We start from the raw sequence: 14,174 nt of genomic DNA, 5'->3' as shown, positions 1-14,174 counted from the left end.
GGACCTCCTCCTTCTCTCCGACTCCCCCGTCCTACATCACGACATACTGCAATTGAAACTGACGGTATGGCAGATAACATCACCGGCTTCTCCTCCCGCGTAGTGAACGTCCTCTTGCATTCCAGGAGGCCTACTACACGGAGGTCTTACAATTATAAATGGCTAAGGTTCTGTTCTTCCCTTGATGATGACGCCCCTCGAGCCACTTCAGTGGGTCTTGAAAGAGTTTTCCGATTCCTCCTGTCCTTGGCTGACTCGGGACTTTCCCATTCATCATTAAGAGTTTATTTGGCCGCTCTTTCGGCTACCATGTTCCAGTTGTCGGATGCACTTTGTTTTCACATCTGATTTCCAAACAATTTTTAAAAGGTTTGTTACACCTCTATCCTCCTGTTAAAATTCCAGTTGCTCCCTGAGACCTTCCTCTAGTTCTCTAGTTCTACGCCAGCGCACGAGGAAGCCCTTTGAGCCCCTTGCTACATGTGACCTCAAACTCCTCGCATGGAAAACGGCCTTTTTAATTGCTATCACATTGGCAAGGTGAGTTGGAGAAATATTGGCTTTCCGGCACGATACACCTTACCTGTTGTTTCTGCCAGACGGAGTCCGCCTCGTCCCAGACATCGCCTTCCTGCCGAAGGTGGTGTCAGAGTTCCACCTGCAGGCGGAGGTCTTCCTCCCTGACTTCTTCCCAAATCCAACATCAGCGGAGGACAGATTATTACACACCTTGGACGTGAAGCGGGCTCTCCTGTTCTATCTCAATAAAACACACCCAACTAGGCGGGACTCACAACTTTTCGTCTTGTATGCTTCGGCACGTCTGGGCACTCGCATCACAGCCCAGCGCCTGTCAAAGTGGATTGTGGGTCTCATCCGTCTGAATTACCAAACAGCCATTGCCTGGCCCTATGAGGGCTCATTCTACCAGGGCTGTCGCGACTTCCACTGCCTTCCTCCAGGGAGTGCCGCTGACGGACATTTGCAAAGCCGCTACGTGGGCCACGCCTAATACCTTCATTAGGCACTACGCCCTAGACGTCCGTAACAACACCAATACCAGCATGGGACATCACATTCTGTCTTTGGCTACGCAGTAAAAGATCTGCCAGGTAGGCTACTGCTCACTAATCTCCCATGGGTGTGAAGCACAGAGACCACGTCAAAGATAAGCAGGTTGCTTACCAGTAACTGGTGATCTTCGAGTGGCCATCTGTGCATTCACAGCACCCGCCCTCCTTCCCCGCTGCTGTCAGCTTCTACATTTTTAATAGGGGTTGATTTGCGGCGGTTTGTAGGAACTGGCGGGATGTCCGCGCCCACCCCTCTGGGCATGCGCGGTGGGGTTCCTGTGCATGCCCGAGGGACTGGGCGCGAAAATCCGTTAAAAGAGCTTTCTATAGCACCGATCGATCCAGCGCGTGCGCACAAGATCCCATGGGTGTGAATGCACAGATGACCACTCAAAGATCACCAGTTACTCGTAAGCAACCTGCTTTTCTGGCACTCCAGTATAACAGCTTTTGCTCCATCGTACTCTGCTTGCATTCTGGGTTATGTGAGGTAAGCCATTTCAGAGCAATTTAATGTGGTTACTGGTAGATTTAGGTATAACTTCCTTAGAAACTCAGAGCAACTTCCAAGGGCTTTTCAGGGCCAAACTAAATATCTGCCACTCACTAGCTCTGAGTTCATTTGGGAATCAATTCTGAAGTGCCTCAGGGGCCCGTTTTGGATTGGGACAGTTGTGCAGACTTTCATGATATTTTCTAGCCCTAGAATGGCCGGATGGAGGCAGTGCACATGCACTAAATGCTTGCACATGCAGTTCCCTTCATAAGGCAAGTAATGTCCCTGGGGCCATTTTGAGTTGGGAAAATGGTTTGTGTCCCTTCAGTGCCTCTGAATTGAGTTCCCATGGGGAACTTGCAGCTATCATGTGGTAGATATAACATGTAATCTGGACCTCAGTGATCTCCTGTCCACTGATTGGCGTCACGTGATCCTAGACCATTCACTGTGCCGTTTTGTTCCTTGCCTAGAAATGACATATAAGCAAGGTGTGCTGGATGAGGTTTCATCTGGTCTGCATTATTTTTATTTCTGATCTATCCGGAGAGGAAACTACCAGCAGGCTTATATGCTTCTAAGATTTCTAAAGGAAGACTGTTATATTAATATTAATAATTGTGGCTTTTAGAAGGGGCAGGCTGGGGAATTCTGTTTGTCTTTTCATGAATGTTTTCATGACATATCCATAAACAACAGCATATAAAATTCTTACATTACAACCATACTTTGGAAGGATAGTCTCTTTATTAAACACTGAACCATTGCATTGTGTTTATATGCTGAGTTCAGTACCTTCTGTCTTACATTGCAGGAGGTTGAAACTGAACAGTACTACAGTTTTTTCCTGGCAGAACTGAAGGAGCGTGGTTATAATGGTTTCTTCAGTCCAAAATCTAGAGCTAGGACAATGTCAGAACAAGAAAGAAAACATGTTGATGGCTGTGCAATATTTTTCAAGACTGAAAAGTAAGCTAAAACTTGCTTCTTGTTTTCTAGCTACAATGAATGAAACTGTATAATATCTGTTTTATTTTATTTTTCCCTCTGTAAATTGCCCCTAGCGTTCACATAATTTTGTCTTCAGCTACTGACTTGAAAAAAAGACCAAGTTATCTAGCTGTTCAGGACTAAAGCAGCAAAATTATCCACTCACAAAACTGCCTTTTATAAGAAAAGAAGAATGCTTTGGAAATAAGAGGGAGCTGGTGTCCTTTGTTAATTATATCCATTATTGTTGGGAGTGTTTAGAGTATTTTAAAACGTTTAGTATGGAATGACTAGAGAGATTTGTATTCTGATACAAGTAGAAACTTTAGTATGTTGCACCTTTTTGATATAACAACTAAAATGTAATAAAAATAAATTCTTTTAAAAGTCCTTTCAGGCTGCTAAGAGGCAATTCAGATTCTCTGATCTGAATTGGCTTGCCACTGAATTGCCGCCGAATTTCAGCGGCAATTTGGCCCCATTATATCCTATGGGCCATTGAAGTCAATGGTGAAAACATAGGGTATATTCTGGGGGCTGGAGGGGAGGGGGCTTGAGGGAGAGGCTCCAAACTCGCAGGGTAGCTGCTGGAGCCTCTCCCCAAGATACCCACCACGTTTTAAGAACATTGGACCAGGGGGTCCAATTCTACGGGCCCCCAAACAGGTTGTCCCCATCCCCTCCATTGTTCTCTGCGGTGGGAAAAAAGTAACTCCCCTGGTCTAATGTTCTTGAAACTTGGTGGGTATCTTGGGGAGAGGCTCCAGCAGCTACCCTGCGAGTTTGGAGCCTCTCCCTCAAGCCCCCTCCCCTCCAGCCCCCAGAATATACCCTATGTTTTCGCCATTGTGTTCAGTGGCCCATAGGATATAATGGGGCTGAAATTGACATTCGGCTGGCTGAAAGACTGGAATGGCTGGTACTGCCGAAATTCCCATGCATGAGTCTTTCTGCCTGCCAAAATTGATTCTACCCGACTGGGCCGAATCCAAATCGGACTGAATTTTTTTTTTTGCACACCCCTAATTCTAATTACAAAATACGATGCAGCATGCATCGAATAAGGGTGGTGTAGTGCCTAAGCATGTGAGCGAGGACATCTTGTACTTCAATCTCACCTTCACTATGAACACTCTACGTGGCCTTCGGCAAGCATCTGTCTGTAATTTATCCACCCACTCATATACAAACACCTGTCGTGCAGTATGTAGGTTATACTGACATACTTTTTAGAGGGGTTTTAAGCATTACCAAGTTAGTGTTTATCAGGAGATTTGAACACTTTGGAGTGTTACACAAATGCAAAGGGATTGTAGTAGTCCAGCTCTTACAAATCTTGAGTGTGTCTGTGTTAAAGCATTGAGTAATGCATGTTTTGTTCAATAGAATAGTTACTCAGAGACTGGTGCAGTTGCAAAGTAGTCATGTCATTTATTTCTGTTCAAGAAATGCGTGCATGTCAGCTCTTTTCTGTTGCATGTATTTCATGCTTTTGATGGCCATGAAACCAAACATTTTGCAGATGTTGAGCAATTTCTAAAAACTGGAGCAATTTCTGCAATTAACAAATATAGCAGACTGAGAGTGACTACAGAAAACTACTTATGAAGTGGTAAGTTATCATGCAGAGGTGATTAACTGGTTGTCTGTATACCCTACAGAAGGGAGGAGATTTTGCACACTTTTGACTTACCTGGTCAAAAAAATTGCCTTAACTTGTATAGTTCCATGTACTTTGTGGTCTTTATCACTTAGACGTGATCACTGTGAGAAAAATGTAGGTGATTATGTTCTGTATTTCTAAACTGCCAGTTGTACATTCACCATGGTATATACTACAGCTGTCCTATTTTAATGAAACCAGTTATTGCAAACAGTTCTGATGTTAACTATGGTTTTAAGGTTCACCTTGGTTCAGAAGCATACTGTTGAATTCAATCAGTTGGCTATGGCAAACTCAGAGGGGTCTGAAGCAATGCTGAACAGAGTGATGACAAAAGACAACATTGGAGTTGCTGTGTTGCTGGAGCTACGTAAGGAGTTAATAGAAATGTCATGTAAGTAATCATCCAGTTTTTAAGTAGGATCTGTTGCAATCTAATCCATGTTCAGATGTATCTTTGACTTCTCAGGAAAATAATTTGAGTGGCTCCTTACAGGAAAACTGAAAGAAAGCTGAGAGAAACGCTGAGTATAAGGGCTACAGAGAATCATAGAGTTGGAAAGGACCTTACAGACCGTCTAGTCCAACCTCTGCTCAGTTCAAGTAGTCTGTATCATCCCCAATACATAGCTATCCAGCCTCTGCTTGAAGATCTACAGCATAGGAGAGTCCATCACCCCCCTGGGTAATTGGCTTCCATGTCAAACTGCTATCGCCTGTTTCTCCCGATATTCATCTGGAAATCTGTACCCTGTAATTTAAACCTGTTAGAATTAGTCTTCCAGATCAGTGTAGAGCAAGTCTATGGTCTCTTCCACTTTGGACATTTAACAAATGTTATCATGTCCCTCCACCTCTTGCTTTCTTTTGAAGGCTAAATAACCATTTTTTCGAGGTATGACCTTTAGTCATTTCATTTATGTTCTGTCATTCTCACAAGGACCATCTTTGTTGCCCTTCTCTGAATCTATTCCAGTTTGCCTACATCTGAAATACAGTGTTCAGATCTGGACACTGTACTCCAGATGGTATCTGACTTTGGACAAATAAAAGAATGGTTACTTCTGATGACCTTGATAATGTTTCTAGTAATGCAAGCTAAAATTACAGTAGCTATTTTTTGCAGCTGTTAGATGATGTTCAGCTTGTGATTGACAACAATCCCAAGGTTCTTTTCATATTTACTACTGTCAAGCCAGGTATCCCCTATCCCAATCCCTGTTCATTTGATTATTTTTGCCTAAATGCAGATATTTGTGTTTGTCTCTGCTGAATTTCATTTTACTAATTTCTGCCCGGCTTTCCAACCTATCAAGGTCATTTTGAATTTTATGTTAACTTCTAGAGTGTTAGCTGTCTCTCCTGGTTTTGTGTCATCTGAAAATCTGATAAGGATTCTCTCCACTTTATCCAAGTCATTGATAGAAATACTAAAGGGCCTCGTTTGATGCAGGAAATCCAAAAAACTAGGCCCTAGTACATTCCAAATAGATGGACTTTTCAAATGCTTTCAAGATATGTTACACCAACAGCTTTCCCATAGTCCACTAAGCTAGCAACCCAATAGAAAGAGGCAAGATTAGTCTGGATGGATTTACTCTTGACAAATCCATGCTGGCTTCTACTAATCACTGCATTGTTTTCAAGAAGCTTGCAGATTAGTTGCTTTATCTGTGTTTCAAAGATTATGGAAATTCAGAGAACAATCCAGATATTATAATTAAAGAGGCAGACAAAGGTGGAGCTGTTGTCATCATGAAGAGACCAGACTACATCCAAGAGGCTCAAAGACAACTCTCAAATACTACTTTTTACAAACAACTGGACTCAGACCCCACACAGGAATCCAAAAAAGAACTAAACAAGATTATACATGAATTACCCCTGCACATTCAGGAACAAATCCTTTCAGATACACCACAGGATCCTCGACCTGACACCTTTTATCTTCTACCTAAAATATACAAACCCGGCAACCCAGGACACCCCATTGTCTCAGGCATAGGCACTATCACTGTGGGGGTATCTGGATATGTGGATTCTGTTCTAGGACCCTATGCCGTCAACGCTCCTAGTTATGTTCCCAACACCGCAGACTTTCTGAGGAAAATACAACCTTTGAACAGCCTTCCAGAGAATATCATTTTAGCCACTATGGATGTGGAATCTCTGTATATCAGTATCCCACACAAAGATGGATTACAAGCCATAAGCAATATGATTTCTGACAACACCATAGCTGACTTTGCACCAAACTGTGCCATTTTGTTCTCACCCATAACCACTTCAGATTTGGCGACAACTTGTTCCTTCACATTAAAGGTGCAGTCATAGGCACCCACATGGCCCCACAATGTGCTAACATCTTTATGGCTGACTTGGAGCAACACTTCCTAAACTTCCACCCACTCATACCTCTCATACCTGTGATACATTGATGACATTTTTATTGCCTGTTGGTCTGAAAGGTGCCACTGGACTAAAACTTTGTTCTGCTGCTATAGACCAACATGGCTACCCACCTGAATTGATCCCATTATTATGGTTTAGCTCCTTTATTCAGGAACTCCCACCCATCTTAGAATTCTTTCTCAGATACAGATGTGTTAGATATGATTCCATGGTTTGATAATCTTAAATTAGTAAAATCTGCTCACCTGAATTTCAAGCTGACTGTTCTCATTTTTAACTTTCCCTAGGATCAAGAATTCCTGTAGTAATATGGTCACTTTCACCTCATCAATTAAGCCTTTCCTGTTGATTAGAATCAAGTTAGGGTTTGCTGGTCATGAGTAATAAGCTTCCTATTATTACTAATCTTGCTTCCTTGAAGCAGTTGTAATTCGTTTCATCCATACCTTCTCCTTGGTTTGGTCTCCATATATTTTTAACCAGGTACTCTCAGCAGGGCAACCATATTCACCCTCTTGATTTCCTTTGCAAGTGTACATAGTTTTTACATAGTGCTCATTTTCCCCTTTCTGTTTCCTCTATTTTTGAACTGGTTATAACCTTCAGTGCTTAGATTCCAATCATCCTACAAAGTTTCTGTTATGCCTATTCTTATATTTACTTTGTTATAGGAGTTCAAACTCATCTTGGTAGAGTACAGACATTGAAGAGTTTGAATGTTATGCAGACAGTTACCAAAGTTCCTCTTGATCAGTAGGCCAGGCAGGTCTCTTGGTAGCATTCTGACATGTGGTGGTTATAAACCTTTCAATAGTATATGGAAAAGGAAATGTATGGTAGAAATGTATTGTATTTGCAGTCCATTTCAGTTTTTACTAAACATGGCTTCTTTATACAGCATGAAGTGAGAAAAACTAATTTCTCTCAGTCTTATTTAAAACTGTCTAGTGCTCCAGAGCACTCCACTTGAAGAATTGGACCTTTACAACTCCTAGGCAAAAATAACACTAGCCTTGCATGAGCCTGTTTTCTTCTGGTGATCTGAACATCCTCACCGAATGGACAAGAGAAATTTGTGATTGCCATGTAAAAGATACTTTAAGATTACATAGACAGTAGTTGCTGAAACATAAGCAAAGTACCCTTCTGCCCACTATCCTAAACAATTATTTTGTGTGTCTTCTTGGTAGGCTTCAGATGCAAAAAGAATGTAATGGCAAAATAATGTTATGCATTTCACTTGAATTTGACAACACTCTACCACCTTGATTTTTTTTATAACCAAATTTGGTTTTGATAACCAAAACAATAATTGAGAACGAAGTCCATGGGATTTTAAACAAATGTTTAAAAGGCTCAAAGACACATGTGTTGGGAATGCATGAAGCTAAAAAAGAATTTAATCTATCTTCATGCTTTCTCCTTTCTCCTGATTTCCACATGTTTGCATTTGCATGTTGTCCATGATTTTCCACTCTTCCTTTTCTGTTTTGCTGTTCTAAGACTGTACCAGTCTGTAGTCAAGACAGACTGTTAGTCATCTGTACTATTTTAATCTCCAGTAATGGTTTCAACTGCTGAATGAAATTTTTATTTCTACAAGTTTATAAAGTTTGCAGGATTTTTACTTACATTTAATAATTCTATGAGGAGGGGCAGTGTCTAAGAAATAATGCAGGTAATGTAAAATTCTGCGTGTCAAAATATTGTACACAACAAAATTACCTATAGTAAACTTGGCTCTAGTTGATTTCTGTTAATCATGTTAGTAGTATAATACATCCAGCAGAGGGAGCCCAGAGCCCATTTTCATTTTTCAGGCTGACTTAAAAAAAAAATCTTGGATTGTTGATGCTCAAATTGTTGATGACTGCCTTTGTGATGTCTTTTAAATTACTTTTATAAACTTTTTTTTGTTAAAGAGCTCATGCAGAAGAGTTTCATTTCTGCCACCTCAGGTTTAACAATTTTTATTTTGCATTTTAGCTGGCAAACCACACCCTGGAATGGACAAACAGCTGGTCCTTGTAGCAAATGCACACATGCATTGGGACCCAGAGTATTCTGATGTGAAGCTGGTTCAGACCATGATGTTCCTTTCTGAGGTCAAGAACATCATTGACAAAGCCTCTCGTAATCTCAAGAGTGGTGTTTCAGGAGAACATACAACTATTCCACTTGTACTGTGTGCTGATCTGAATTCTCTGCCAGACTCTGGTAAGTGCTGCCATATTCCATTTGTGACTGTAGTGAAAGCTGTTGTGACTTAACGAATTTTTGATATCCTATATATTAATTGCCCTACGTATTGGCACTTTCCGGCTCTCCCATTGGCTGTGCTGTGTGCTCCATCAGCCATTGGCCAGTCAACCGCAACTTGAGTACGCGCCTGCCATTGGCTGGATGCTGGGTCCAGTCCTCTCCCCCACCCACTACCAGCCTGGACACTCTTCCCTGTCAGAATAAACTGCCAAAATGGCTGTCTCTCCTGACAAAGACACTTCTACATCTGCTTGGGTCCTATGCTGCAGGCTGGCTACTGAGGTGGGCCACCGGCTGTCAAACCATTCTCTTCTCCTTCTGCTGTGGGGCTAACTTTTCTCTCAGTGGCTGCTGCTAGGCAACCAAGCTTGGTTCTGTCACTAAAAAGGCAAAGGCGGGGTGCCCTTTCCAGGCCTCTTTTGACCTTTGTGGGGAACTCATTGGGGCCAGTCCTGACTAGGGTTGCCAGCTCCGGGTTGCGAAATTACTGGGTATTTTATGGTGGAGTCTACGGAAGCCAGAGTTTGGGGAGAGGAGAGGCCTCAGCTAAATAGAATACCATAGAGTCCATCCTCCAAAGCATTTATTTTCTTCAGGGGGAGAGAGATCTGTTGTCTGGAGTTCAGTTGTGATACCCAGTGATCTTCAGACTCCACCTAAAAATTTGCTACCCTAGGAGTAGCAGTTAGTGCTTCAGAGCAGGGTCTGCCAGACCCAGGTTCTTGCTGTGGAAGCTGAGTGGGTGATTTCAGACCACTCTCAGGCTTTCAGCCTAACCTACCTCACGGGGTTGTTGTGCAGATCAAAAGGGGGAGAGGAGAATGATGTGAGCTGCTTTGGTCTCCACTGTGGAAAAAGAATGTACTTTTCCTCCTGGGGAATCATTGTTGCCAATCTCCAGGTGAAAGCCAGAGATCACTCAGAATTAAAACTGCTCTCCAGAGGGCAGAGATCAGCTCCCCTGGAAAAAACAGCTGCTTTGCAGGGTGGACTCTGTGTCATTATACCCTGCAGAGCTCGCTTCCCCTCCTGCTTGGGTCCTCAAGACTGTACTTTTCCTAGGTAGAGGCTCCAGATTGGGGGGGGGAGATGTAAAGCTGAAGCTGGGGGGGCAGATAAAAGTAGGTTGATGGTTTGCTGGGAAGGAGATAGGGTTGCCACCTCCAGGTTGGGAAATTCCTGGAGATTTGAGGGGTGCAGCCTGGAGAGGGTGGGGTTTGAGGAGGGGTGGGTCTTCAGACAGGTGCAATACCAGAAACTCCACCCTCCAAACCAGCCATTTCCTCCTGGGGAATCACTGTTGCCAATCTCCAGGTGAGGGCTGGTGATCACTCAGAATTTCAACTGCTCTCCAGATGGCAGAGATCAGTTCCCCTGGAGAAAATGGTGGGCTTTGTGTCATTATACCCTGTTGAGGTGGCCCTCCCATGATAGCCAATGTGACATAGCAGTTAGTGCTTCAGAGCAGGGTCTGCCAGACCCAGGTTCTTCCTGTGGAAGCTGATTAGGTGGTTTCAGACCACTCACAGACTTTCAGCCTAACCTACCTCACGGGGTTGTTGTGCAAATCAAAAGGGGGAGAGGAGAATGATGTGAGCTGCTTTGGTCCCCACCGAGGAGGACAAAGACTGTTCTTTTCCTAGGTAGAAGCTACGCGGGGGGATGGAAACCTGAAGTCAGAGGGGCAGATAACGGTACATTGATGGTTGTCTGGGAAGGAGACAGGGATGCCACCTCCAGGTTGGAAATTCCTGGAGATTTGAGGGATGGAGCCTGGAGAGGGTGGGGTTTGAGGAGGGGTGGGTCCTCAGACAGGTACAATGCCAGAGACTCCATCCTCCAAACCAGCCAGTTCCTCCTGGGGAACTACTGATGCCAATCTCCAGGTGAGGGCTGGTGATCACTCAGAATTACAACTGCTCTCCAGATGGCAGAAATCAGTTCCCCTGAAGAAAACAGTAAGCTCTGTGTCATTATACCCTGCTGAGGTCTCCATAGCAAATTGATGCTGAGGGCCCAAGGCCAGGGCACTTGCCCAGAGCCTCTTGCTAGATCCTGTATTTATTTATTTCCACAACGGGCCTTATTCCTAGTGCTGAAATAAAATGCATGCTTTACGTACATAATGGGTGAAGGTGTGCATAAGGAAAATTGGGATTGGCTGTGAGGGATATGATAATTCTGCTTGATTTGGACAGGTGGAATGAATGAAATGTCTTGACCTTATAGCAGGGGATGGGTGTAGTGGCAGGGACAGAACGGTGAATATGAAGTCCTCAGTTCAAACGTCACCTCTGTCATGAGCATACTTTGGGAGTGACTATTTTCTCAGCTTCTGACCCCATGCTCATTCCACTATGTGGAGAGAAATCACTGTTACCTTAGAAGTTTGTTGTAAGGCTTATGCTTTGAGCACTTTAAAATACTACATAAACTTATTGATTTATGCATTCATAGGCATGTAGTCCCTTTCGTGAGCTTACTATTAAAGAATCCTTAACCTGTGTGGTATACGAAAACTGTGGAATGTTTTCCTTGTCCTGCCTCATGATGTCAAGATCAACAGCCATATTAGCTATGAGTTTGTTTACTGATACATCACTTTTATCCTTTTAGGTGTAGTAGAATATTTGAGCACTGGTGGAGTGGAAACAAACCATAAAGATTTTAAGGAACTGAGATACAATGAAAGTCTCACTAACTTCAGTTGTAATGGGAAAAATGGAACCACCAATGGAAGGATTACCCATGGTTTCAAGTTAAAGAGTGCCTATGAGAATGGCCTAATGCCTTATACAAATTACACATTTGATTTCAAGGTGAGAGTCTTTATAAGTAGGAACTTAATTTCGCTAATAATGTTAACAATGTTACTGTTACTACTTAAAACTCATTAACGTAGTGTGCAGTATCTTCTCAAGTCTTATAATCTATAAAATGAAAGGTGAGGATGGCATAGGATCAGTCTTTGGAAAAGCAGTGAGTCTTACAGGCTCTCTGAAGAGGGGGAATTGGGTTTATATTTAACAGTAGGGTGCTAAACAAAAAAGAACTATGCTCTCAATTGACCTATGGTTGAAGATGCCACAATGGTGAAAAGTGCCTGAACCCTCTACAGAAATTCCAAGAGACAGTATTGTCTCCCTTAGGAGATTAAAGGTCTTGTGTTCAGATTTCTGTAGCACAGCTGATGAAGGGCTGACCATTACTTCCACAGCTTGTTTTTTAAAGATATTTAAATATGGCTGTACTTAATACACCTTTCCCTCTTTCTTTCTTTTCCCAGGGTATTATTGACTACATCTTCTATTCTAAACCTCAGCTGAACATTCTTGGCATCTTGGGACCTTTGGATCATCATTGGTTAATAGAGAACAATATAAGTGGATGTCCACATCCACTCATCCCTTCTGACCACTTCTCACTTTTTGCACAACTGGAGCTGGTGCTGCCTTTCCTGTCCCCGGTAAACGGAATCCATCTGCCCAACAGGAGGTAGTCAAGTACATTTTAGAGGGCAACCTCAAACTTATTTGTAAAATTGTAAAATCTGAATATAGAGGAGTGAGGTATGGCCAACAGGGATCTTTCTTAATGATCTTAATTTTAAATCTAGTTATTTGATAAAGAAATAGTAAAAGCCAGGTGCTATCAGACACACAATTCTGAGCCCAACATGCTTTGTATACTGTTAGACAGGGATTGGTGCATTTGCGCCTTTCTTAGATTTGTTACAAGTAATCTTGTTTGTTCTATCCGATATAATATTTCATGCCTTGAAAATAGGGAATTACTATAATAAATTCTCTTTGCACAGATATCTGTAGCACTACTTTTTTGAGGCCAGTAGTAAACATCAAAAGACCATTCTTCCATACTTCACTCCCTTCTTTTTCAGACTTGTTTGTTTGTAAAATATAGAATTTGAATTTAGCCTTTATTGATTGTATATGAACAACAGAAAACCTGATTTATGAGATTTTGTACTTTAAAAAAATCAGATTTGGAAAATGATTGTATTGTAAACTAAGGCTAAATTTTTATCTGTTTCATGTGTTATAAAGGCCAGCTTGTAAAAGAAGTTGCATCAGGCTTTCTCTGCTAATGATTTGCACTGTTAGGGTGTTTAGCCCTTATGTACTACTTCATTATTTTAAAATTGAGAACACTGCTTTTAAACCTAAATTGGTAAAACCACAGCATATTTCTTCAAGTTAGTTAGCATACTTTCCCCCTTTTTATTCTTTTTAACTTGAAGCAAAAGCATAAATTTGTTCTCAGAACAGATAAGCTAAGCAGTGACTGATTAGGCTTTTGTGGATTGATAGCCGTTATCCATGTGCATTCGAACACCACTTTTCTCTCGGAAGTGGAACTGCGGACCCTTGTGTACAGCTTCTTAATCTTTGTGTCATGTCATCCTTTCCCTGTATCCACTGTGCCTGCTTAATTTTGTTCTCAGTTAGCACTGCCTGTGCATGCAGAGAGAACCTGTGCACCCTCTTTTATTTTTTTAAATAATGTTAACATTTTGTGAAAATTTTATGAAGATACTTTTGTATAAGCTGTGGCATCTATTTTTTTTCCTTCGTGAAACATTGAATATCACTTTTTGAACATGTTCAGATTGTGGGTACACAAATTCTAATACCTGTGCACTGCTTCTTTCAGTGTCATTGCACAATGCTGTTTGTGTCCCCTCCCCACTAAATACCATCATGTGAATTATTTCAGTTTAAGTGTATTCCTCAGTCATTCCTCAGTCATCATTCCTTAAAGACAAAGTGTACCGTCTTCAGTTTATGAAGCAGTGTAACTAGAGATGCATTTTCAGCACAGGTTCCCTAGACAACACTTCAGATCAATCATTAAAGTGACCAAGTCCTGTTCTAAAGTGTCAAGCAAAAACTAAGGTTATAATGTACCCTTATAGTGCCATTAGTGTATGAAAGCCAAGTATATAAAAATCTGTCCTAAAAGGGAGATTCTACGTCATCTGTAGCAAACTACTTCCACTAAACCCATTTCATATTTTGAGAGAGAACTTGGTCAAACTGCTTTTGTTTCAACTGCAGGCAGAGGAACAAAAGCTCAGTCTTGAATTGAGAAATTCTGAATATAGTAAATTTTAAAAAAATAAAATGGATCTTAGTAATAATGATTGAAAATTTTATAAAAGAAGAAACTATCAGCACTTACAAGTGCATTACCATTTTGTTTTAAAAAGAGAACAAAAATTCTCCAGATGTTCATGTTAAGCAAAAAGTGTTTTAAAATT

The 14,174-nt window shown here is 41.7% G+C and overlaps 1 protein-coding gene across 1 annotated transcript in view; it reads left to right on the top strand.

The window, feature by feature from the left end:
• Positions 1-12,777, top strand: part of CNOT6 (CCR4-NOT transcription complex subunit 6) — a 24,775-nt gene extending 11,998 nt beyond the window's left edge. The window contains exons 7-11 of the mRNA XM_015427039.1: positions 2,384-2,538; positions 4,462-4,616; positions 8,621-8,851; positions 11,513-11,715; positions 12,183-12,777. Of these exons, the coding sequence (XP_015282525.1) occupies positions 2,384-2,538; positions 4,462-4,616; positions 8,621-8,851; positions 11,513-11,715; positions 12,183-12,395 (957 nt within the window). The 3' untranslated portion in view covers positions 12,396-12,777. The remainder of the gene's footprint in view (positions 1-2,383; positions 2,539-4,461; positions 4,617-8,620; positions 8,852-11,512; positions 11,716-12,182) is intronic.
• The last annotated feature ends 1,397 nt before the right edge of the window (positions 12,778-14,174 follow it).

This window comes from Gekko japonicus, unplaced genomic scaffold, assembly GCF_001447785.1.
Source record: "Gekko japonicus isolate JY-2015 unplaced genomic scaffold, Gekko_japonicus_V1.1 scaffold374, whole genome shotgun sequence".
Lineage (NCBI taxonomy): Eukaryota > Metazoa > Chordata > Lepidosauria > Squamata > Gekkonidae > Gekko > Gekko japonicus.
Note: the sequence above shows the minus strand (reverse complement) of the source record. Positions and strands in the feature narration are given on the sequence as shown.